At 40.8% G+C, this 20,355-nt stretch overlaps 1 protein-coding gene across 1 annotated transcript in view; it reads left to right on the top strand.

The window, feature by feature from the left end:
* The first annotated feature begins 638 nt into the window (after nt 1-638).
* LOC140341508 (IgGFc-binding protein-like) overlaps nt 639-20,355 on the top strand; it is a 46,928-nt gene continuing 27,211 nt past the window's right edge. Inside the window, exons 1-15 of the mRNA XM_072427330.1 lie at nt 639-771; nt 1,961-3,181; nt 3,393-3,742; nt 4,489-4,758; nt 5,714-6,011; nt 6,537-7,135; nt 8,035-8,602; nt 11,609-12,216; nt 13,173-13,740; nt 14,029-14,228; nt 14,328-14,469; nt 15,654-15,982; nt 16,766-17,336; nt 17,897-18,495; nt 19,468-20,056. Of these exons, the coding sequence (XP_072283431.1) occupies nt 672-771; nt 1,961-3,181; nt 3,393-3,742; nt 4,489-4,758; nt 5,714-6,011; nt 6,537-7,135; nt 8,035-8,602; nt 11,609-12,216; nt 13,173-13,740; nt 14,029-14,228; nt 14,328-14,469; nt 15,654-15,982; nt 16,766-17,336; nt 17,897-18,495; nt 19,468-20,056 (7,012 nt within the window). The 5' untranslated portion in view covers nt 639-671. The remainder of the gene's footprint in view (nt 772-1,960; nt 3,182-3,392; nt 3,743-4,488; nt 4,759-5,713; nt 6,012-6,536; nt 7,136-8,034; nt 8,603-11,608; nt 12,217-13,172; nt 13,741-14,028; nt 14,229-14,327; nt 14,470-15,653; nt 15,983-16,765; nt 17,337-17,896; nt 18,496-19,467; nt 20,057-20,355) is intronic.

Below are 20,355 nucleotides of genomic sequence, written 5' to 3'. Positions count from 1 at the left end.
GTAAGGAGGTCATGTCCATCTGCTAAAGTCATACTAATTGGTGGCATTTGTTTTACTCATGGTAAACTTATTTCAGGGAACTTCAGACAATGCAGGTTCAATTAGGGTAATCTCTGGGGGCCACATTGAACCTACGTAGTCAGATGATAAGGAAGCCATTGAATTATAATTCATAGAGGAGCTTCTGTCATAAAAGAAAGATTATTAGCAATGACAGACCTATATATTATAGGTTATGCATTAAGCTGACTCATGTTAATTATGTGATGCCACGGCTACATTTGTAATGAGAAAATGACTAGGTGAAGAGGTGGGGTGGGAAAAAAAACTATAAATAACTGTTGGAATAAAGTCAAGTTTATAGTATCCAAGTCCCTCATTGACCTGTCAATGCAATGGCCTTCCTTGACTGGTCTTCTTTGGGTTTGGAGTCTTTGGCCATCTCCATTGGCCGTATTGGGGTGAAATACAGAGACAAAGCACAACATAATTTCTCTGTAATTGACACTCCATACTACCTAAATGTGTAAATGTCATGCATTATTGAGCTTAGTAAACAAAGGATTATGCCTCCGAACCAATTAAACCTTGTCTTGCAAAATGTCTACATGCTGCCTGATTTTGAAATATTAACATATAATATTTCACCTTCGGAAAATGAATTTATCTTAATGCTTCACACGATTTTATGTTTATTTTTCTTTTGTTTAATTTCAGAAATGGGGGCCCATGGGTTCCTTGTGCTATGTATGCTGATTGCAACTCTTTCAGGTAAGAATGAAATGCTAAAAAAACATGGTAGCTTAGTAAAGGTTTAAAGAAAAGTCATATATATGTAAAATAATTATTGAATTGTGGACATATAAGGTTCTTCTTTGGTATTTTGAGCCAGGCACAGTCTAAAGAAGGCTATCAAGTTACTCTAACCCTGCACCTTCTGACCTCTGATTGGCCAGTACCATTAAAAAATTGCATTTGACTTGGCCACATTGCCCGTGACAGCATAATGTACTAGGGTATAGATTTGTTGCCATTTGACCATTCTCTGCTTGCTGCATAGACCGATCTCTTTCTGAGCTCCTAACTACGAATTCCCCAACCCCATTTACTTATTCACCTGGTTGGCAGCACTAACCCTACCTTATTCTTTCCTAAACCATGCTCCTCCAATATTATTCATATTTCTGCCTAATCTCTGACACTTGGCCTTGTTACCTTGACATGCTTTAACTGGACCATTGGCACCATCTTGGCTCTTTCTATTTACCTTTGGATCTGTTAACCTAGGAAGTTTCCTAGCCCCCTGACAGTCCTTGCCACTCCCCCCACCACCATCCCTTGCATGCAAAACTTCTGGGGGTACCTAAGCGGAAGGGGAAACTAGTGGGTGCTTGCCTAAGAAATAAAAACTATAGAGACAGATTGGAGGATTTGTGCCTGGGAAAAACATTTATTCGTGACCAGTTGTTTTACAAAATAAAATTAAAGTTTCTTTACATTTAAAGTTCATCCTTCCCTCTACACTCTCATCTGTTTTTCCTTTAACCTCACCAGTAAAGCATTGGGGCAGATTTACTATAAGAATGTAGGCTGATCACCTTGCACGGGACCCAATCAAGCACAAGAAATCTTGTCTTCGGACATGATTGGATGGTTTAGGTCAGCAGAGCTTCATCTTAATTACTAATGACGTATCTAATGCAAGGCCACAGAAAAAGTGTTCACATCACATAGACAATGATGTGGACATCAGAAGAAAGACATGAAAAATAAAGACTTGGGACCCAGATCATCACATGGCCACAGAATAATATTAGTATATTGAACATTTAGAAAACAAACCCACCGATTACTTGGGGGTAAGCAAAAGGGCAGAAAGATGAACGGGGGCTAAGTTTTTTAAATTATTGTTTCCTTTTAAACATTGAAAAACATATAGAAATAATCATTGTCATTTCAGATGTCGGATGGACAAGTCCAGCAGGGACTGAATTCATCGCCACCTTTTTACAGAATGGGCCTAATGGTTTGTCTGGCCAAAAATGCACTCTTCGGATTAGGGGCCTTCATGATAACACCACAGTCAGCGTTAGTGTCTTGGGGGAATCCTTTGACACAACCTTTCCCATAGATAATAACAATGCACTGACTCTGACTCTTCCATCATCTGCAGAGGTTAGAGGAAGTGTATTTTTTACTAAAACAGTCATTATCAATGCAACTGATCCCATCATAGTGCTTTTGTTTCATGAAAAGTTCCGTTCAGCTGAGACAACAACTTTGCTTCCTGTGTCCAGTCTGGGGACTGAGTATTTCCTATACACCCCCAAAACTGGATCTTCAGGTTCCTCTAAGGTGTGCTCTATGTTGGCGACTGAAGAAACTACTGTTGAGATTCACCCCAAAGGATTTATCCAACTGGATGGCAAAGGATATAAACCAAATAGTCTTGCTACCATAACCTTGGCTCCTTTTCAAGGGGTTCAGCTTCTTAGCCCGGATGACCTATCAGGTTCTAAAGTGGTTGCTACCAAGCCAGTGGCTGTGTTTTGTGGACACACTTGTGCCCAGAAATACTCCAGATGTAATCATGTCATTGAGCAAATGCCACCAGTGTCCATTTGGGGTACAGAGTACCTTGTGCTGCCTATTTCTTTCCAGAGGGGACCAGACACTGTCGCCATTATTTCTGCTGGCCCAACCGAAGTGACCTACACCTTAGGAGACAAGCAAGAGAAAAAAAATATGGTGGAGGGTCAGGTCTTGGAACTTGAAGTATCAATGGTTCCATTACGAATTGAAGCAAGCGACAAAGTGCAAGTCACTTATCTTAGCTTAGGTGGAAAGGCTAAAAGATATGAGTACAACCCATTTATGATGAATATCTTGGACCTCTATAGCTACTGCTCAGCCTACACAGTTTCTGGACAGCGAAGCATTGACAACTATGTGACCATAATAGCTGAAAACAGTACAGCAGAAGGCATTACTATTGATGGGAAAAGTCTTAAAGAGCCCCAGTGGCAGTCAATCCCAGGAACAGAATACATCTGGCTTGAGTACAACTATGGAAGTACTGCAAGCTCTCACAGATTTGAACATCCAAATAAAAAATTTGGCTTGCAAAGTTTTGGGATCAGTGGAGTCTACAGCTATGGAAACACGGGAGCCTGTATAAAAGGTAATGAACTGCATATGGTTCCATTTAGCGCTCCTTTCAATGTTTTTTTTAGTTGAGTTAGTTTACAAAATCTATTTATTATTTTTGGGGGGTAGAAGTATAAAAAATTCATATGTGAATGTTGTAATATCTAATCAGTAAGACCATTTATTATATTGTATTGACTTTATAAAAAATTTTAGTAACTTATGTGAATTTTACTCTGATTAAGATCCAGGTCCTCCACCTCCCAGTTGCAAAAATACTGTTTGCCCTTCACGTCAACAATGCGTCATTGAGAATGGAAAACCCAAATGCGTCAAACCTCAAGTGGACGTGTGTTGGGCACTTGGAGATCCTCACTTCTGCACATTTGATAATGAGTGTTATGACTTCATGGGAACATGTACCTACGTGTTTGCTAAGGTGTGCGGGGATGTTGATAAAGATCTGCAAACGTTCTCAGTTCAAATTAAGAATGATAATCGTGGAAATGTTCGAGTTTCTTACGTAGGTCAAGTTACATTGGAAACAGGTGGTCATACCATTGTGATTAAGAAAGGAGAGTATGGCTATGTCAGGGTAAGTAGTACTTTATATTTTTTCCTCCTTCAGGACAGCTATCCTATGTTGCCTCCCTCAAAAAGGATATTGGATGGCACAATCAGCAATATGTCTAGGGCTCTGCAATTGACTTTGTCTGCCATTATTTAATCTACTCATTATCTCCATACCCCTGTCCACATGGGACGCTTGTCCTAATAGTCTCTCAGCATTCCAGGGGTTGGAAGTGGGAGTAACTGGATTAATGTTGGTCTGCTAGCTTGGCCAGCTGTTGGTATAAGAGCCAGAAACTCACACAGTAACAGGAATAGGTGCAATTTAAAATGGTCTAGATGTAAATGCCATGGTTCAGTTTTAATAGGACTCACCAAGTCTGCAGAAGATTAGCAGACTATCTTGGGACAATGGGGGTGATCCAGCAAACCTGGAATTAATTTGTGGTTCAGGATTGAAAACATTTGACAACTAATAGCAAAAAGAATTGCATTTCAGGTTCTCTGGATCACCCAGGTTCTCCCAAGATAGTCTAACTTCCCCGGTCTTGGAGAGCTTTATTAAAACAAGCCCTCTACGTATTTCCCTGGTGGCCATTGCCCTCGGTCTGAGCATAAAATCTGGCTCTGCTTGAGCCTGCACAGACCTTTAAACTCAATGTTATCTGCATCAACAAAATTTTGATTCTTCTCTTTCGATATGGTGGATAGTTTTAATGAATAAGTGCATCTGATACAAAAAAAAAAATTTCCATATATTTTCTTTTCCAGGTGGATAACTGCTTTAGACAACTTCCAATATCATTGTTAAATGGGACTCTGAGAATTTTCCAGAGTGGGTACTCTGTCATAACGCAGCTCGGAAACGATATGATGATGTCCTACGACTGGTCCCATTATCTGTGGATGGAGCTCACACGCCGCTATGCTGGAAAGATGTGTGGCATGTGTGGAAATTATAATCAGAATTCGGCTGATGACTTTCTTAGTCCATCAGGGACCAAATCTACCGACGTCATTGCTTTTGGTACTAGTTGGGCGGTAAGATATTGTGTGCTAGGCAATTATAATTTTTCTTTGTTTAAGAACTTCTTCCTCCTCTGTCAATTTATCAATCATACCTGAGATTTTGGGCAAGTCACTTTTAGGTTGGGTGTAGGCCAGTGTTTCTCGAGGGAAACCCATTGAAATAACTCAAGTCTTTAGGAAACCCCGTCTATAATTACTATATCCACAGATCACAGTATATTAGTGTGGTGGTCAATAGGTAAAATACCTCTTACATTGCTGGCCATTGGACAGAATGTCCCCCTTAAACATAGCCAAAAAGGCCATTGGTGTCACCTAGAGAGGCACAACTTGCTCATCGGTTAAGGAACCCCCAAGCAACCTTTGGAGGCACCCTGGCTGAAAAACACTGGTATAGGAAAATCATAGGTACTTCATGGTGGGGAAATATGACAATATATATACAATGCCAGAGTGGACCTAGCAGTAACATCAGAAGAAATTGTCATTGCTGTCTTCCAATGGAAGACTGGAATACCAAGGCATAACATTGTTAATTGGCTGTTCCAAACGAGGATCTGTAGTGAATTCTTGCAGCTGTAGATAAAATGGGGCATAGAGGCCTATTGCAGGTTAGTGTAAGCATTCAAAAACCTTGTAGAGAAAAAGTCAGATAGTGGCAATGGCATATGAGTGCTTTAATCTATGGAAATAATTGCCAGCATGGCCTCCTTAAAAAAAACAGACTGATAGGTCATCATTTTGCTTTTGGGTAGAGTGGAAAAGTGTTAGAACCTTTTTGGGTTTTGCTGCCCTGGTACTTTGATTTTCTCTTACTCTTCTATTGAAAAATAACCAGGACAAGAAATGAGCATAAGTCTTCCCACTAGAGCTTTAAAACATGGAGAAGCCAATGTCAATGCCTGATGTCTCTCCAAACTAAGTCATTCTTTCAAAGGATTGATCGTTTGCTGTCTTGTGTTGGCAGGTAGAAGATGGCACATTGTGCTGGCATGATTGCCGTGGACCCTGTCTCAGCTGCCCACCCACCGCTGCCCAACAATACAAAACTGACAACTTCTGTGGGCTAATCAGCAAAACCAATGGTCCGTTTAGTAGTTGCCATTCAGTGCTACCCCCGAACACATACATGGAAAGTTGTGTGTTTGATGTGTGTGCCAATGATGGCTTCAAGCCGATATCATGTCAAGTGGTTAGTGCATATTCAGATGCCTGCCAGCGCGCCGGAGTGAAGATTGGGCAGTGGAGAGAAACAGCTGGATGCCGTAAGTAGAACGCCATGGTATTTTTTATAGGCATTCTTTAAAAAACAACATTTTTCATTCTATCCCATTCTGTTTCTCACTGTTTACAGTTTTCCTAAACAAAAAGGTTTTTGTTAATGTATTGCAAAGTTACATGAAAATCATGTAGGAAACGGCACTTGTTGTTGCAGGATGACAAACCTAAGCCATCACCTGTCAGCATTGCCAGCCTTCCATGCCATCTCCTTCAGTTGGCAGTTGGATTATTAAACTTTATTGGCCAAATGAAGGGATTTGCATAGCAGGGCAGCCATTCTTCTGCCAGACAAGCATAGTGGCTTAGAGTTGTCAGCCTAGAACAGGAAGTGTTGTTACTGGTAGGATTTCCATATAGGAAATTTTACTATTTCTGTCCAAAAAAATGGATTGGCTTACGAAAACGGAAAAACAATACAACACTAGGGATACAGAGGGAGGAAATGTCTCAATTCTGTATTTACTCTGTGCAGCAAATATATAATAAAATCCTTCATTTTCCATTTTCAGCTCTACCTTGCCCAGCAGACAGCACCTACAAATCCTGTGCTAGATCTTGCCCAGCAACCTGTGATGATCCAGAAGGGACGTCTGTATGTACTGAACCATGCGTGGAGACTTGTGAGTGCAATCCAGGGTTTGTTTTAAGTCGGGGCAAATGCATTCCTAGAACAAGCTGCGGTTGCAGTTACAACGGATTCACCTACTCTCCCAATGAAGAATTTTGGAATGACACCATATGCAGACAGAGGTGTAAGTGCAATCCTCAGACTCAGAAGGTGGAATGCAGAACGAGCCCTTGCCTACCTGGTGAAGAGTGTGCTGTAAGGAATGGCATCCTTAACTGCTACCCAGCGTCCAATGGGGTGTGCGTAGGTTTCACTGACCCTCACTACCTAACATTCGATTCGAAAATGATAGACTTCCAGGGGACCTGTGTGTACCTGTTAGTAGGTCTGATTGACCAAAGTCGAGGGCTTACCAATTTCCAGGTCCGTGTGCGCAATCAAAATCGAGGCAACATTAGAGTCTCATACATGAGCGCAGTTTACATCACTGTCCATGGCATAGAGATTGAGGCGAACAGGCAGTACCCCAACAAAGTTATTGTAAGTATTTTAAATTGATATTGTGTATAATTTGTTTTTTTAAAAAATGTCTACAAATAGATTCAGAGATGAAGCAGGCTGCACAGTTTAAACATTTGCTTTCAAATACAGCTCAGACCAGTGTTCCTCAACCAGGGTTCCTCCAGAGGTTGCTGGGGGTTCCTTCAGCAATGAGCACTTTAGGTGACATCAGTGATGTTTTTGCTTATCTGTAAGGGTGACTTCAGGGAACCCCTGCTATAATTACTGAATCAACAGCAATCTGCCCATTGGCTTAAGCCTTTAAATGGCTAAGATGCCCTCATCCCCTCTCTTTAGACTTAAACATTATTATGTGTCTAAATATTTGCATCTATTTGATATACAATCGGCAAACATGCTGGAGGACAATTAAATTTGGACTACCTAGTCAACCAGCCTCTTGTATGAGCACCTTTATTCCTGACCTTTTTAACATGGAGGAACCCTTGAAATACATTTCGGGTCTTCAGAGAACCTCTACTATAATAACTTTATCCACAGCTCACCATATAGTAGCATGGTGGTCAATGAGAAGAATGTCTCTTACATTGCTGGCCATTGGGAAGAATGTCATCCCTACAGATAGCCAAAAAAAAAAATCGTTGGTGTCACTTAGTCTGACCTGAGAGGTGTAAATTGCTCATTGCTCAAGGAACCCCCAGCTTGATTCCATTGGTTCTATGGAACCTTGGTTGAGAATCACTGATTTAGGCTGTAAATGAAAACATAAAAAATGTTATCTTTTGGTAGAGAAACGTTTCATCTAAAGACATAGCTGGGATCACTTATGATTTAAACAGCTATCAACCCATCGTGTGGTTAGTTTGTGCATGGCTGACTCGGCAGAAATAAGGAAAATCTCTCTTTTTTTTTAACAGGTGAACAACACAATGTACAATCTACCATATAAATCCCCAGACGATCAGTTCAGCCTTTATAGCAGTCCTTCTTCGGCAGTATTCAGCTTCTCCTTTGGTCTTCGGGTCACATTTGATTATAACAGTATTGTCAGAGTTACACTTCCAAGCTCCTATGCCAATGCTGTCTCTGGACTTTGTGGAAATTTTAACAACAACCCAAATGATGACTTGATTCCTAAAGATGGAACGGCTGTCATGGATGCAACAACTTTTGGAAAGAGCTGGAAGGTAGCAGATGTTTCAGGCTGTAGAGATGATGGTAACCCCGTCTGTAATAACCTCTCATCTGAAGAGAATAGGCAAAGAAGTGCAGGCATTGAGTGCGGGGTCTTGGTTAATCAACGAGGTCCGTTCCGTAACTGCCATGCTTTAATAAACCCAGAACCGTACTTCACAAGCTGTGTATATGATTCGTGTATCATGGAGAATCGCCAAAGTATATTCTGCTCCGTTATAACATCATATATGATGGCATGTCAGGCTGCAGGGGTAACTGTTGAACCCTGGAGAAGGCAAGACTTCTGTCGTAAGTACCTTTTTTAGAATTAAAATTGATTTAAAAAAGCGAAATTTGTCTAACTCAGGATTTAGAATGTAATTTCTGATTGTACGAGAGAGAGAGAGTTGCAGTAAATGGCCAAAAATTTTTGAACCCCTATCTTGGCACCATCTCCTATCAAAATCATAACCATTATTAAAGCATTGGCTTCTCTTCACAAATATAACACATTACTCCAGTGTTTCCTAACCTTTTTAACACAGGGAACCACGTGAAATACTTTTAGGACTTCTGGGGACCCCTACTGTATTTAGTATATCCACAGCCCAGAGTACATTAGTGTGGTAGTCAGAGGGAAGAACACCGACTACACTGGTGGCGGTTGGGAAGAATGCCATTTCTTTTGTGAAGAAATGCCCCTGCAGATAGCTAAAAGATTATTGGTGTCACCTGGGAGGAACAAATTGTTCATTGCTCAAGGAACCCCTAGTAACCATTTGAGGAAACCTATGGTTCCACATATCCTTGGTGGGAAACACTGTATTACACTCTTTTGAGAAAACTTTACACAATACTCTGTGCCCATTTGCCATTTCCCATTTGCCAAGGTCAGATACTGATGTTGAATGAGAAGATCTGTCTCACAATAGGTGTTCTAATTCATACCAAAGGGGTTCACCAGGTCAGGGCTCTGTACAGGACACTCATGCCCCCCCCCCCCAACCAACCTGGTGGCACAATAATGCTTGAACAACAAGGAGTCTTTCCCAATCTGTTACCGCAATGCAATATGAAATTTAACAGGACCCCTCAATCTACTGAAGGGGGAGGCCCACATACTTTTGCCAATATCTTATAAGAAGTAATTTAAAAGGTTTGATTTATTTTTACATAACCCTAAACCACCTAACTAACCTAAAAAACAAAAACTAACTAGAAACAAAGACAAAAATGCAATTGTAACTTTCAACTCAATCCTAATCCTTAATTTGCTGCCTAACATTGAGATACAGTTAGGTCCATAAATATTTGGGCAGAGACAACTTTTTTTCAATTTTGGTTCTGTACATTTCCACAATTAATTTTAAATGAAACAACTCAGATTCAGCTGAACTGCAAGCTTTTAGCTTTATTTTAATTCAGTGGGTTGAACAAAAAAATTGCATAATGTGAGGAACTAAAGCCTTTTTATTACACAATCACTTGATATCAGGGGCTCAAAAGTAATTGGACAAATGACTCAAAGGCTTTTTCATGGGCTGGTGTGGGCAATTCCTTCGTTTTATCAATATCTATCAAGCAGATAAAAGGCCTGGAGTTGATTTGAGGGGGGGGAGCTTGTATGTGGAACATACGGCCAAAGGAGCTCTCCATGCAGGTGAAACAAGCCATCCTTAAGCTGCAAAAACAGAAAAAACCCATCCGAGAAATTACTACAATATTAGGAGTGACAAAATCTACAGGTTGGTACATCATGAGAAAGAAACAAAGCACTGGTGAACTCAGCAACGCCAAAAGACCTGGACGTCCACGGAAGACAACAGTGGTGGATGATGGCAGAATCATTTCCATGGTGAAGAGAAACCCCTTCACAACAGCCAACCAAGTGACAACACTCTCCAGGAAGTAGGCGTATCGATATCCAAGTCAACCATAAAGAGAAGACTGCATGAAAGTAAATACAGAGGGTGCACTGCAAGGTGCAAGACACTCATAAGCCTCAAGATTAGAAAGCCTAGATTGGACTTTGCTCAAAAACATCTAAAAAAGCCGGCACAGTTCTGGAAAAACATTCTTTGGACAGACAAAAACCAAGATCAACCTTTACCAGAATGATGGCAAGAAAAAAGTATGGAGAAGGTGTGGAACAGCTCATGATCCAAAGCATAGCACATCATCTGTAAAACATGGCGGAGGCAGTGTGATGGCTTGGGTGTGCATGGCTGCCATGGCACTGGGACACTCGTGTTTATCCATGATGTGACACAGGACAGAAGGAGCCCAATGAATTCTGAGGTATTCAGAGACATACTGTCTGCTCAAATCCAGCTAAATGCAGTCACATTGATTGGGAGGCGTTTCATAATACAGATGGACAATGACCTAAAACATACAGCCAAAGCAACCCAGGAGTTTATTAAAGCAAAGAGGTAGAATATTCTTGAATGGCCAAGTCAGTCACCTGATCTGAATCCAATTGAGCATTTCACTTATTGAAGACTAAACTTCGGACAGAAAGGCCCACAAACACACAGCAACTGAAAGCCGCTGCAGTAAAGGCCTGGCAGAGTATTAAAAAGGAGGAAACCCGGCATCTGGTGATGTCCATGAGTTCAAGACTACAGGCTGTCATTGGCAGCAAAGGGTTTTCAACCAAATATTAGAAATGAACATTTTATTTCAGCTTTTTAATTTGTCCAATTACTTTTGAGCCCCTGAAATGAAGTGATTGTGTAAAAAAAAGGCTTTAGTTCCTCACATTTTTATGCAATCTTTTTGTTCAACCCATTGAATTAAGGCTGAAAGTCCGCAGCTCAACTGCATCTGAGTTGTTTCATTTAAAAATATTTATGGTAATGTACAGAACCAAAATTAGAAAAAAGTTGTCTCTGACCAAAGATTTACTGACCTAACTGTATTTCACAGCTAAAAGTAAACCTACGTACACACGTCAAATATTTGTCGCCCAATAATCGGCTCAGGGTGGATATCAGGCGGGAATCTAGCGTGTGTACAGCCGGTAGATCTGTCCTGGCGGATATACAGACAATGAACGACGAGCGATCCTAATGCAAGGGAAGGGAGAGAGCGTGCAGTGAGTGCCGCTCTGTCGTTCTCCCCTATCATAGAGCAGAATGGTTCTGTATGTACAGCACTCATTCATGCATCGTGCACTTCTTATTGTTGGAAAGGATCATAAAAGATTCTTTCCAATGACGAGAATTGCATGTGTGTATGCAGCCTAACTTTTTCCTCTGTTAGATATGTTGATAGAAATAAATCCAATTAAAACCTAATTTTCATTTCTTGCAGCACTTGCCTGTCCCGCGCACAGCACTTTTGAGGTCTGTGCCGATCCTTGTCCAGTCACCTGCAATGGTCTTGGTATTCCAGATGGCTGCAGTGGAAATTGTTCTGAAGGTTGTGTCTGCAATAATGGCTATCTTCTTAGTGGTGGCATTTGTGCACCTATTTCCCAGTGCGGCTGCAGCTATAATGGTGCCTACTACCCTCTCGGAGAAAGCCTTTATGTTGGAAAAACCTGCTCCCAGAGATGTACCTGCACCCTTGGTGGAGTCATGAAATGCGTCCCTTCCTCCTGCGGCACCAATGAGGAATGCCGTGTGGAAAAAGCTGTACTGGGATGCCATCCATTAGGCTCAGCCACTTGTAATGTCGCTGGTTATTCCAATTATAGATGCCTTGATGGACTGTCCTATAAATTCCAAGGACAGTGTTCCTATATACTAGCTCAGAGCTGTGGCAGCAGCGTGTCCGGAAGTGAAAAAAATTTGGAAAATTTTAGAGTGACCATAAATCATGAGAAACAAAGTCCTGGTTCCGGAGTGATTGAAACCGTAATTGTAGAAACCAATGGATTTGCTCTAAGCCTCAAGCGTCACCAAAAAGGTGTTGTCCAGGTAAAATTTCCTCTATTGAGAAATACCTTAGGCTTACATGGGCTTTAAATATTTCACGCATATTCTGTAACAACACAGCAGTTATGATGTTTTTTTGCCCCCTAGCAGATGTGGAAAAGTTTAGGAGGCAGGGAGGGGCGTTTCTCTGAATCACCATAATCCATTGTAAAATAGCTTTAACTTATACCTGTTCTGCTTTGGATGGAAGTCACATATTAGTGACATATTGAAACATCCACAGTCCACATGAATGTCACGATCGGAGAGACAGCACCACTAGGAGGTGCTATGTACTACAGGGTGGAAGTGTGACCCATTAGCAAACAAATTAGAGGCACAGGTGACATGGGCGTTACTGACGACACAGAAAAAGGCAGGGGACACAGAAAGAGACTGGACCCCAGGGTGACACGGGGGTCACTAAAGACACAGAGGAAGGCAGGAAAACACTGGGGACACTGGAACTGCAAGACAGGAAATGCAGAAGGGACCAGGCAGAGGAAGCAGCAGAGTGGACAACAAGAGGTTAAAACAGGAGCTGGAAAAGGAACCAATCAGGCCACAGCTAAGTAGGGAGGAATTCACCAGAGCTAGGGGGCTCAGCAGTAGTCTGGAGACTGTTTGCTCGAACACTGAACGTTGTGTCTGAGACAGCTAAATAGCAGGGGACTAACTAGAGGGATATCTTCTGATTGGCTGGCTAGGAAGGTCAATGCATAAAAACCTTGAGGAGCAGGTGCTTCCAGGTCAGAATTGCCCACATGCGGAAGAGAGAGGAGCCTGTACTTTAGCAAGGAGGAGGTAAGTGTGACATAGGTTGGGAGATTGGCTGCTTCTCCTGTGACTGTTCTTGTTTAAAAAGGGAAGTCTAGTCAAAGCAGTTCACATACTCACCTTCTAAATGGTAATTTCCTTTTTTCGTTATTAATAATAAATACTTTGTTATTTTGTTTAAGATAAATGGTACGGCCAACAGGATTCCAGCAACTTTACTGAATGGCAAAATAAGAGCAGAGTGTTATGGCAAAGGAACGCTCATCAAGACTAACTTTGGCCTACAACTCCGATATGACCACATAAGCTATGTAGCAGTTACTGTCCCTGGCAACTACAAAAACTCCATGTGCGGTCTTTGTGGCAACTACAACGGAAGGACAGAGGATGATGGACCGGGTTCCAGTGACATTGTTGAATTTGGTAATAAATGGAAAGCTCCAGGAGTGACCGGAGACAAATGTGGCGAATGCGGAAGCACGGCCAAACCATGTTCTCTGTGTCCAGAGGAGAAGAAGAAAGTATTCTCACAAAACATTTACTGTGGTATTATTACCAACCCATCTGGTCCATTTGCAAAATGCCATTCTCTTGTCAATCCCACTTCATATGTTGATGAATGTTTGTCTGACTTATGCCAAACCAATGGAGAAGACAGCGATGTATTGTGTTATAGTGTCTATGCCTATGCCGATGCTTGCCGACAAGCGGGGGTCAAGGATATTGTGTGGAGAACGGATTCCTTCTGCCGTAAGTAAAATCCAAAGTTCTTTTAATTATGAAGTTCTGTCTATCACTTTGTAGTAGGTTTGTATAAATATATTTTTAATATCACAATGTAAATAAACAATATGAAGTTTTCTGGAAGCACCTCCTCTTATGAAGAACCCATTCCCCAGTCCCATTTTAAGGATTTGTCCCAGATGATCCGGACCAATGTCAGGTCCATTGTGGGGAAATGTGTGTTTTGTTTTTCAAATCTACCTTGTTCATATTACACAATATGTTTGATATCCTGTAATTTTTATCTTTGTATAGCAATGAACTGTGGCCCTCATAGTAAGTACAGCATTTGTGCAGACATGTGCACCACCACCTGCGCCGCCATTTCAGATATCTATGAGTGCTCTGATCTCTGTGATGAAGGCTGTGAGTGTGATGAAGGCTATGTCTTTGATGGAACAGATTGTGTGTCCTTGAGCCAATGTGGATGCTATGAAAATGGAATATACTACCAGGTACAAAAACTCATGAATGGGTTGTGCAGCAAAATATATTTCGATCTTGATTACTAGAAACTTTTAGGCGGATCCAATAATCAAATTTTGTTTCTCCAGGCAAATAAAGTTGTAGTAAATGATGACTGTAGCCAAGAGTGTACCTGCAATCCAATCTCTGGACTTTCTTGTCTTAATAAGACGTGCTCAGAGAACGAAAAGTGTCTAAATCTGGATGGCATCCGTGCTTGTGTCAACACTGGTAAGTGAAGGAGATATTAGAGGATTGTGGCACCAGTAACGCCAATAGGAGATCCCACCCATCCTAAAAAATGGCAAGGAGGAGAGGAAATTTTACAAAGTCATGGTACTCTTTCCACATGTATTGGAAGTGGTTTTGTTTAAATGAAGGTGAAAAAGAAATCACAAAATACAATAAATAAAATATACTATCTTTTATTTTTCATTAAGTTGAATTCCTTATATTCAGTCACAATTCTAAGGGCACAAAATTTAGTAAGGGGGAAGCAAGCTAGATAGAGCATACCTCCTTCCCCGGCTTATAGACCTCTTTAGCCTGACTATTCTTAGCCAAACCCTTTTATTTACTAGATTTCAGTTATTTTTCATCATGGAGGTTTAACATCACAGATGGCCATTTTCTTAAACAATCCGCAGGCAAATACCACGTGCTTTGGTACACCCATTCCTACCCACAATATGTTATGATATATACAACTTCATCTAATTTAGCCCCAATTTTCAATAGTTTTATCCAAAAGCCAGCCCATAACTTGCATCAGGCCAAAGGCTCTTGAGAGGAGCCCTGAGGCAAGGTGCCATAATGTTTTCAGCACCAGTAGGCATGATGTGCGTGCATGTCATAGAAGGGGGACATAAGATAAAATGTTATTAACATGTAATGAGGGCCAAGGCTGGTTTTATTCTTTTTTCCCTCTTGGCCAGAAGTTTGTGTACCCCTACCCCCAAACTTCATTATCTCTGTAACTGTTTTTTCCAGAAAAATTTAATTTGCAGATTAGATAGCCGGAGGGGGGGGTGGGGGGGGAGGGGGTGCACTTACTACTTTTTCAGTCACTTACATCTCTTCATTCCTGAGAAATTAGGGTTAAAAATGGGCAGTTATGTGTGACAGGGTAGCACAGTATGATTGTGATTTTTTTTTATTATTGTGATTGTGTCATATTGATGAAATTGTATGAAGGGGGTGCTAGCCCCAACCTTTTGAGAATACTGGCCCTGATGAGTAGCAAGGAAAACAAAATATTAGAAGATCAAACTCTCATAGTCTACTTAATGAAATCTTATTTTGTTGCATAAACAGATAAAAGTTTCCTAGGGACTTGTTGAAAATTGTTGGAATTTTGAATTTCCATTATGTCATGTCACCGGACTTTGTCATACAATCATTTTTTGGCATTATAGATCCATGCAAGTCCATAACCTGCCGTGTGAAGGAGAGCTGCAAAGTCCAAGAGGGTGTTGCAGTTTGTGTGCCAGATTACAATGGTGTCTGTAATGCATGGGGGGATCCGCACTACAAAAGTTTTGATGGTAACATATATGATGCTCAGGGCACCTGTGCCTACATTCTGGCTCAGTATATTGGTAACGATACGGGACTGGTGCAATTCAAGATTACTACAAAGAATGAAAACAGAGGGTCTCTAGCTTTTTCCTATGTCAAGTGGATGGAACTCGATATTTATAACCTTAAGATCTCAGTACAGGTTGGAGAATTTCCTGAAATACGAGTAAGTAATTATTTCAATACCGGAAGTAATACATTAACTTAATTTTAAATTTGAGTTGATTTTTTTGACTGTATATTACAGATGGGCCAAAGCCAAAGCCAAAATTTCAGTTGTTCCTGATCATCTTTGATTGTTTCAGCTCCTCCTGCTACATTCTTCAAAATATAAAATAAATACAAAAGTTAGTACAATGGGAACACTTTATTTTGAGTGAGTCAGGTATGCCTACCTGTGCAGGATGGAGGGAACTCTATCAAATGAATTCATTAAAGAAATGATTTGAACCCATTATAAGGAAAGCACATTGATGGAGCCCCATATAATGGGCACAAAACGTATGTAGACACTCAGCATAGAGATGGTTCTGACCCCTTATTATGAGTACAGGTGTGCAGACTAAGGATCTTTGCTCAAGGATGGTGAAAACAACTCATAGTGAGCCCAGCAGGTGTGCAGGCCTGGAAATATAATGCAGGTAATGGCAGGAGCCCCTAATAATGGGCACAGAATATATATAGAGCCAAAAAACCGCATAATAAACACAGCATGTTATTTTGGAATTTGAATCCACGATCTTAACAACAGATTGCACACACAGAAGAAACTACGAGGGGTCTTCCGAAGGCTTCTGCACAATTAGTGAGGTTGGGACACCAGTAATTAATTTTTAACTCTCTAGCTCGATCTGATCCTTTATTAATGTCCTGCTTTATTTTGCTAGTTTATATTTTTATCTTAATGTAAGAATATGCTGTACAACTGATATTTTTACCATCCTGCCAGGTTAATGATGAGTTGACCAACTTGCCAGCCACACTTGCTGATGGAAAACTAAAGGCGTACCGAAGTGGCATTACCGCCATTTTGGAGGCAAGCAATGGTGTGAAAGTAACATTCGACTGGAGCTGGTACTGCTCTGTGTCCATCCCCAGCAGCTATTACGGCTTGGTTTCTGGTCTTTGCGGCAACTTCAACCAGGATCCGAATGATGACTGGAGAGCACCTGATGGAACATTAATTAGCTCTATCACTGATTGGGTAGTAGCATGGAAAGTGGACGATGGAGATCCTTTCTGTATTGATTCTTGTCCTGGTGATTGTCCAACTTGTGATGTGGAGAAAAAGAATCAGTACACTGGAGATAATCAGTGTGGGTTAATTGCCAAAAAAGACGGCCCTTTCAGAGATTGCATTGGAAAAATTGGCACCAACACATTTTTGCAATCCTGTTTATTTGATGTTTGTGCAAATGATGGTGCTAAAGTAATTTTGTGTCAATCCCTGGAGATGTTTGCCACTGCGTGCCTGAATGAAGGGATTAAAGTGTATGACTGGAGGACACCCAGTAATTGTCGTAAGTACACCTAATATTTTAAACCAATTTTTGAATAACATCCAAACCCTTTCAAATGATTATGTGAATGCTGAGTGGCAAAAGTCGGCCACGTCTTCCTGCTACCACTGGCCCATGATCCTCAGTAAAAATTGGGAAAGTAATCCTCCCTTTCTTTAGAATTTTATATTTTGAAAGCACCCTGGTGCAGATCAAAACAACTTGAGCTTAGCAATGCTGGAACAATAAGCAAATTTACCAAGTATGGGTCTCAGAAACTCTACGTATGGTTTATATTAATTCAGCAAATGTGCATCAAAAACATTGTTTTAGAGCCCTCAGAAACAAATAAAGACTAACAGGTTTTTTTCCAAATTTATCAAACAGATACAGCCATAACTTTTAATGCTATTTCTTGGGTAATGAGGATATATATAAGAATCACAGGACCCCATGCAAATACTATGGCGGGATCTTTCTCTGTGGTCCTCAGATTGTAGACTGGGATTTAATTTTAGAAACGTTGGGGTATAACCGGATGCAATTTATTGGTAATCGTAATCTCGGTTTATCTATTACAGCAAAGGTATGTGAAGATCCAAACAGCCATTATACTGCCTGTGGAAATGCCTGTCCAGCCAGTTGCTCTGACAGAACTGCCCCCTCAAAATGTAAAAAACCTTGTGTAGAAACCTGTGAATGTAATGAGGGCACCGTTCTAAGTGGAGGCAAATGTGTGCCTATCTCGAACTGCGGTTGCCAATACAATGGACGATATTATGAACCCAACCAGTCTTGGTATGATGAGAAATGCACCGTGCTGTGCAAATGTGATCCAGGATTGGGAATGGTTGTTTGCCAGCCAACAAGCTGCAAAAAGAGCGAAACTTGTATGGTGGTCGAAGGAAAACGAGGCTGCTTTCCTACGGAGTACACAACATGCACAGCGACTGGTGATCTTCACTACACCACATTTGATAAACACAGATTTACTTTTATGAAAACCTGCATTTACCAACTGGTTAAGGTGACCTCAGATGACCCATCCCTGGTCAAGTTTAACATCAAAGTCCAGAATGAACATCGAGGTAACAGAGCAGTGGCTTTCACCAAAGATGTGACATTGGAAGTCTATAACAAATCCATAACCGTCAGTAGGGACTTTCCAAGAAAGATAAAGGTATGGTGATAATGTAGGAACTCTTTTTTTTTACAAAATTTTACAAAATTTAGTCTAAATTTGTTTCATTTTGGTTACTTCCAGACAGTTTGAACTAGCAATCCAGTACTTTTGTCTCCTAAGAAGTCCATAAAAAAGGTTTAACTAGCTGGTAAAATGTGTTGTAGAAGAAATGGAGAGTTTCTCTGTTGCAGCAGGACTGACAACATATCATGGTGAAGGTTGTAACCAAGAACAGAGACATATGGCGTGCTAGTGATCAAACAAGTCAACATTTCTGTTGCCATATAAAAATAAAAATTTTGTGAGCTGCTCAGCCAGGGTTCTGTGAAGCCATAGATTTTCTCTAGAAGTTTCTAGGGCAATTTGTGAATCTCAGGTCGGTTCCACTCACACCAAAGGGATTTTTGGATATCTATAAGCATGGCAGCCTACCCACTGGCCAGCAATGTAAGATGTTTTCTTCCTAGCAGCCTTCCCATGGGCCAGCAATGTAAGAGGTATTCTTCCTATTGACCACCACACTGATATTCAGTGAGCTGTGGTTATAACAATTATAGCTGGGGTTTCCTAAAGATCCCTTTTGAGGGGTTCCCCCATCTTACAAAGGGTTGAGAAACACTGGTCTAGAGCAAGTAATAAATAGACTTGGTAAGGTTATAAATAACATATAGTTTTCAAAATAATTTAAGAGTTTATCAATGCAGTGAACTAAGTGGAACTAGTGGAACCAAGAAGGTCAGCTCAGATAAACCTATATGTGGTACATTAAGGACCTATGAAGCCAAAAAAGTGTTCATTCGGAAATGGAAGATTTGGTCATTCAAGAACCACATCAACACACATACATGCATGCTGCCTTTCTTTTCTCTTTGAAATATAGGTATTCAATGTAAGAATCTCAGTATCTATGGCTAGGTTCTCTCTGATAAAAATACAAATGAAATATGTAATCTACCTCTTTGTTTCTAGGTTGATGGGAAATACACCTGCTTACCATACTACTTGAGTTTACCTGCTTACCATACTACTGAGTCAGCAAAGATTGTTGCCTATTCTTCAGGACTGGATATGGTGATAACGATTAACTTCAACATAAAAATAACTTTTAATGAATTCAGTCAATTACATGTCGTCATACCAAGCACCTACTCCGGTGCTGTTAGTGGTTTATGCGGCAACAACAATGGAGATCCCGCTGATGATTTCATCATTGGTAATGGTGTAAAAGCCGAAACTAGTGAAGAATTTGGAGACCACTGGAAGGTGGGAGAAGTAAAAGGATGCACAAAGGAATGCACCAACTGCCCAAAATGTACAGATACAGAGAAGGACTCCTACAAGACTGATCAGTATTGTGGTCTTCTTATCAAGGCTGATGGGCCATTTGGTCAATGTCATGCGTCCATTGACCCAGCTCCATTCTTTGAAGACTGCATATTTGATGCCTGCTCTTACAAGGGCCACAAGTCAGTTGTGTGCAACATTCTTTCCTCCTATGTTTCTGAGTGTCAGAAAAATGGCTCTGTGGTCAAAGAATGGAGGAGTCCATCATTCTGTGGTAAGTTGGGTCTGTGGTACGTTTGTTTCGGACTGAGCTTCATTTTGTAATGTATATTCATTAGCATAAAAAACCTGCTGGGAAAAATATTGAATCTAAAGTAATGTGTAGCTAAAATCGTTACCCTCCCACCCCCAAAGAATTGCCTGTAGGCCATGAAAATGTTTGAAATAATTTTTTGCCTCCTTTCTATTTCTGAGATCTGTGTTGATGCACCACTGAAATTTCATGTGCCATCTGAATAAGAAAATCTTCTAACTTTTTATTCACTGTTAGGTTCTCCAGCAGTTGGCCACCAA

This window comes from Pyxicephalus adspersus, chromosome 11 (assembly GCF_032062135.1).
Source record: "Pyxicephalus adspersus chromosome 11, UCB_Pads_2.0, whole genome shotgun sequence".
Lineage (NCBI taxonomy): Eukaryota > Metazoa > Chordata > Amphibia > Anura > Pyxicephalidae > Pyxicephalus > Pyxicephalus adspersus.
Note: the sequence above shows the minus strand (reverse complement) of the source record. Positions and strands in the feature narration are given on the sequence as shown.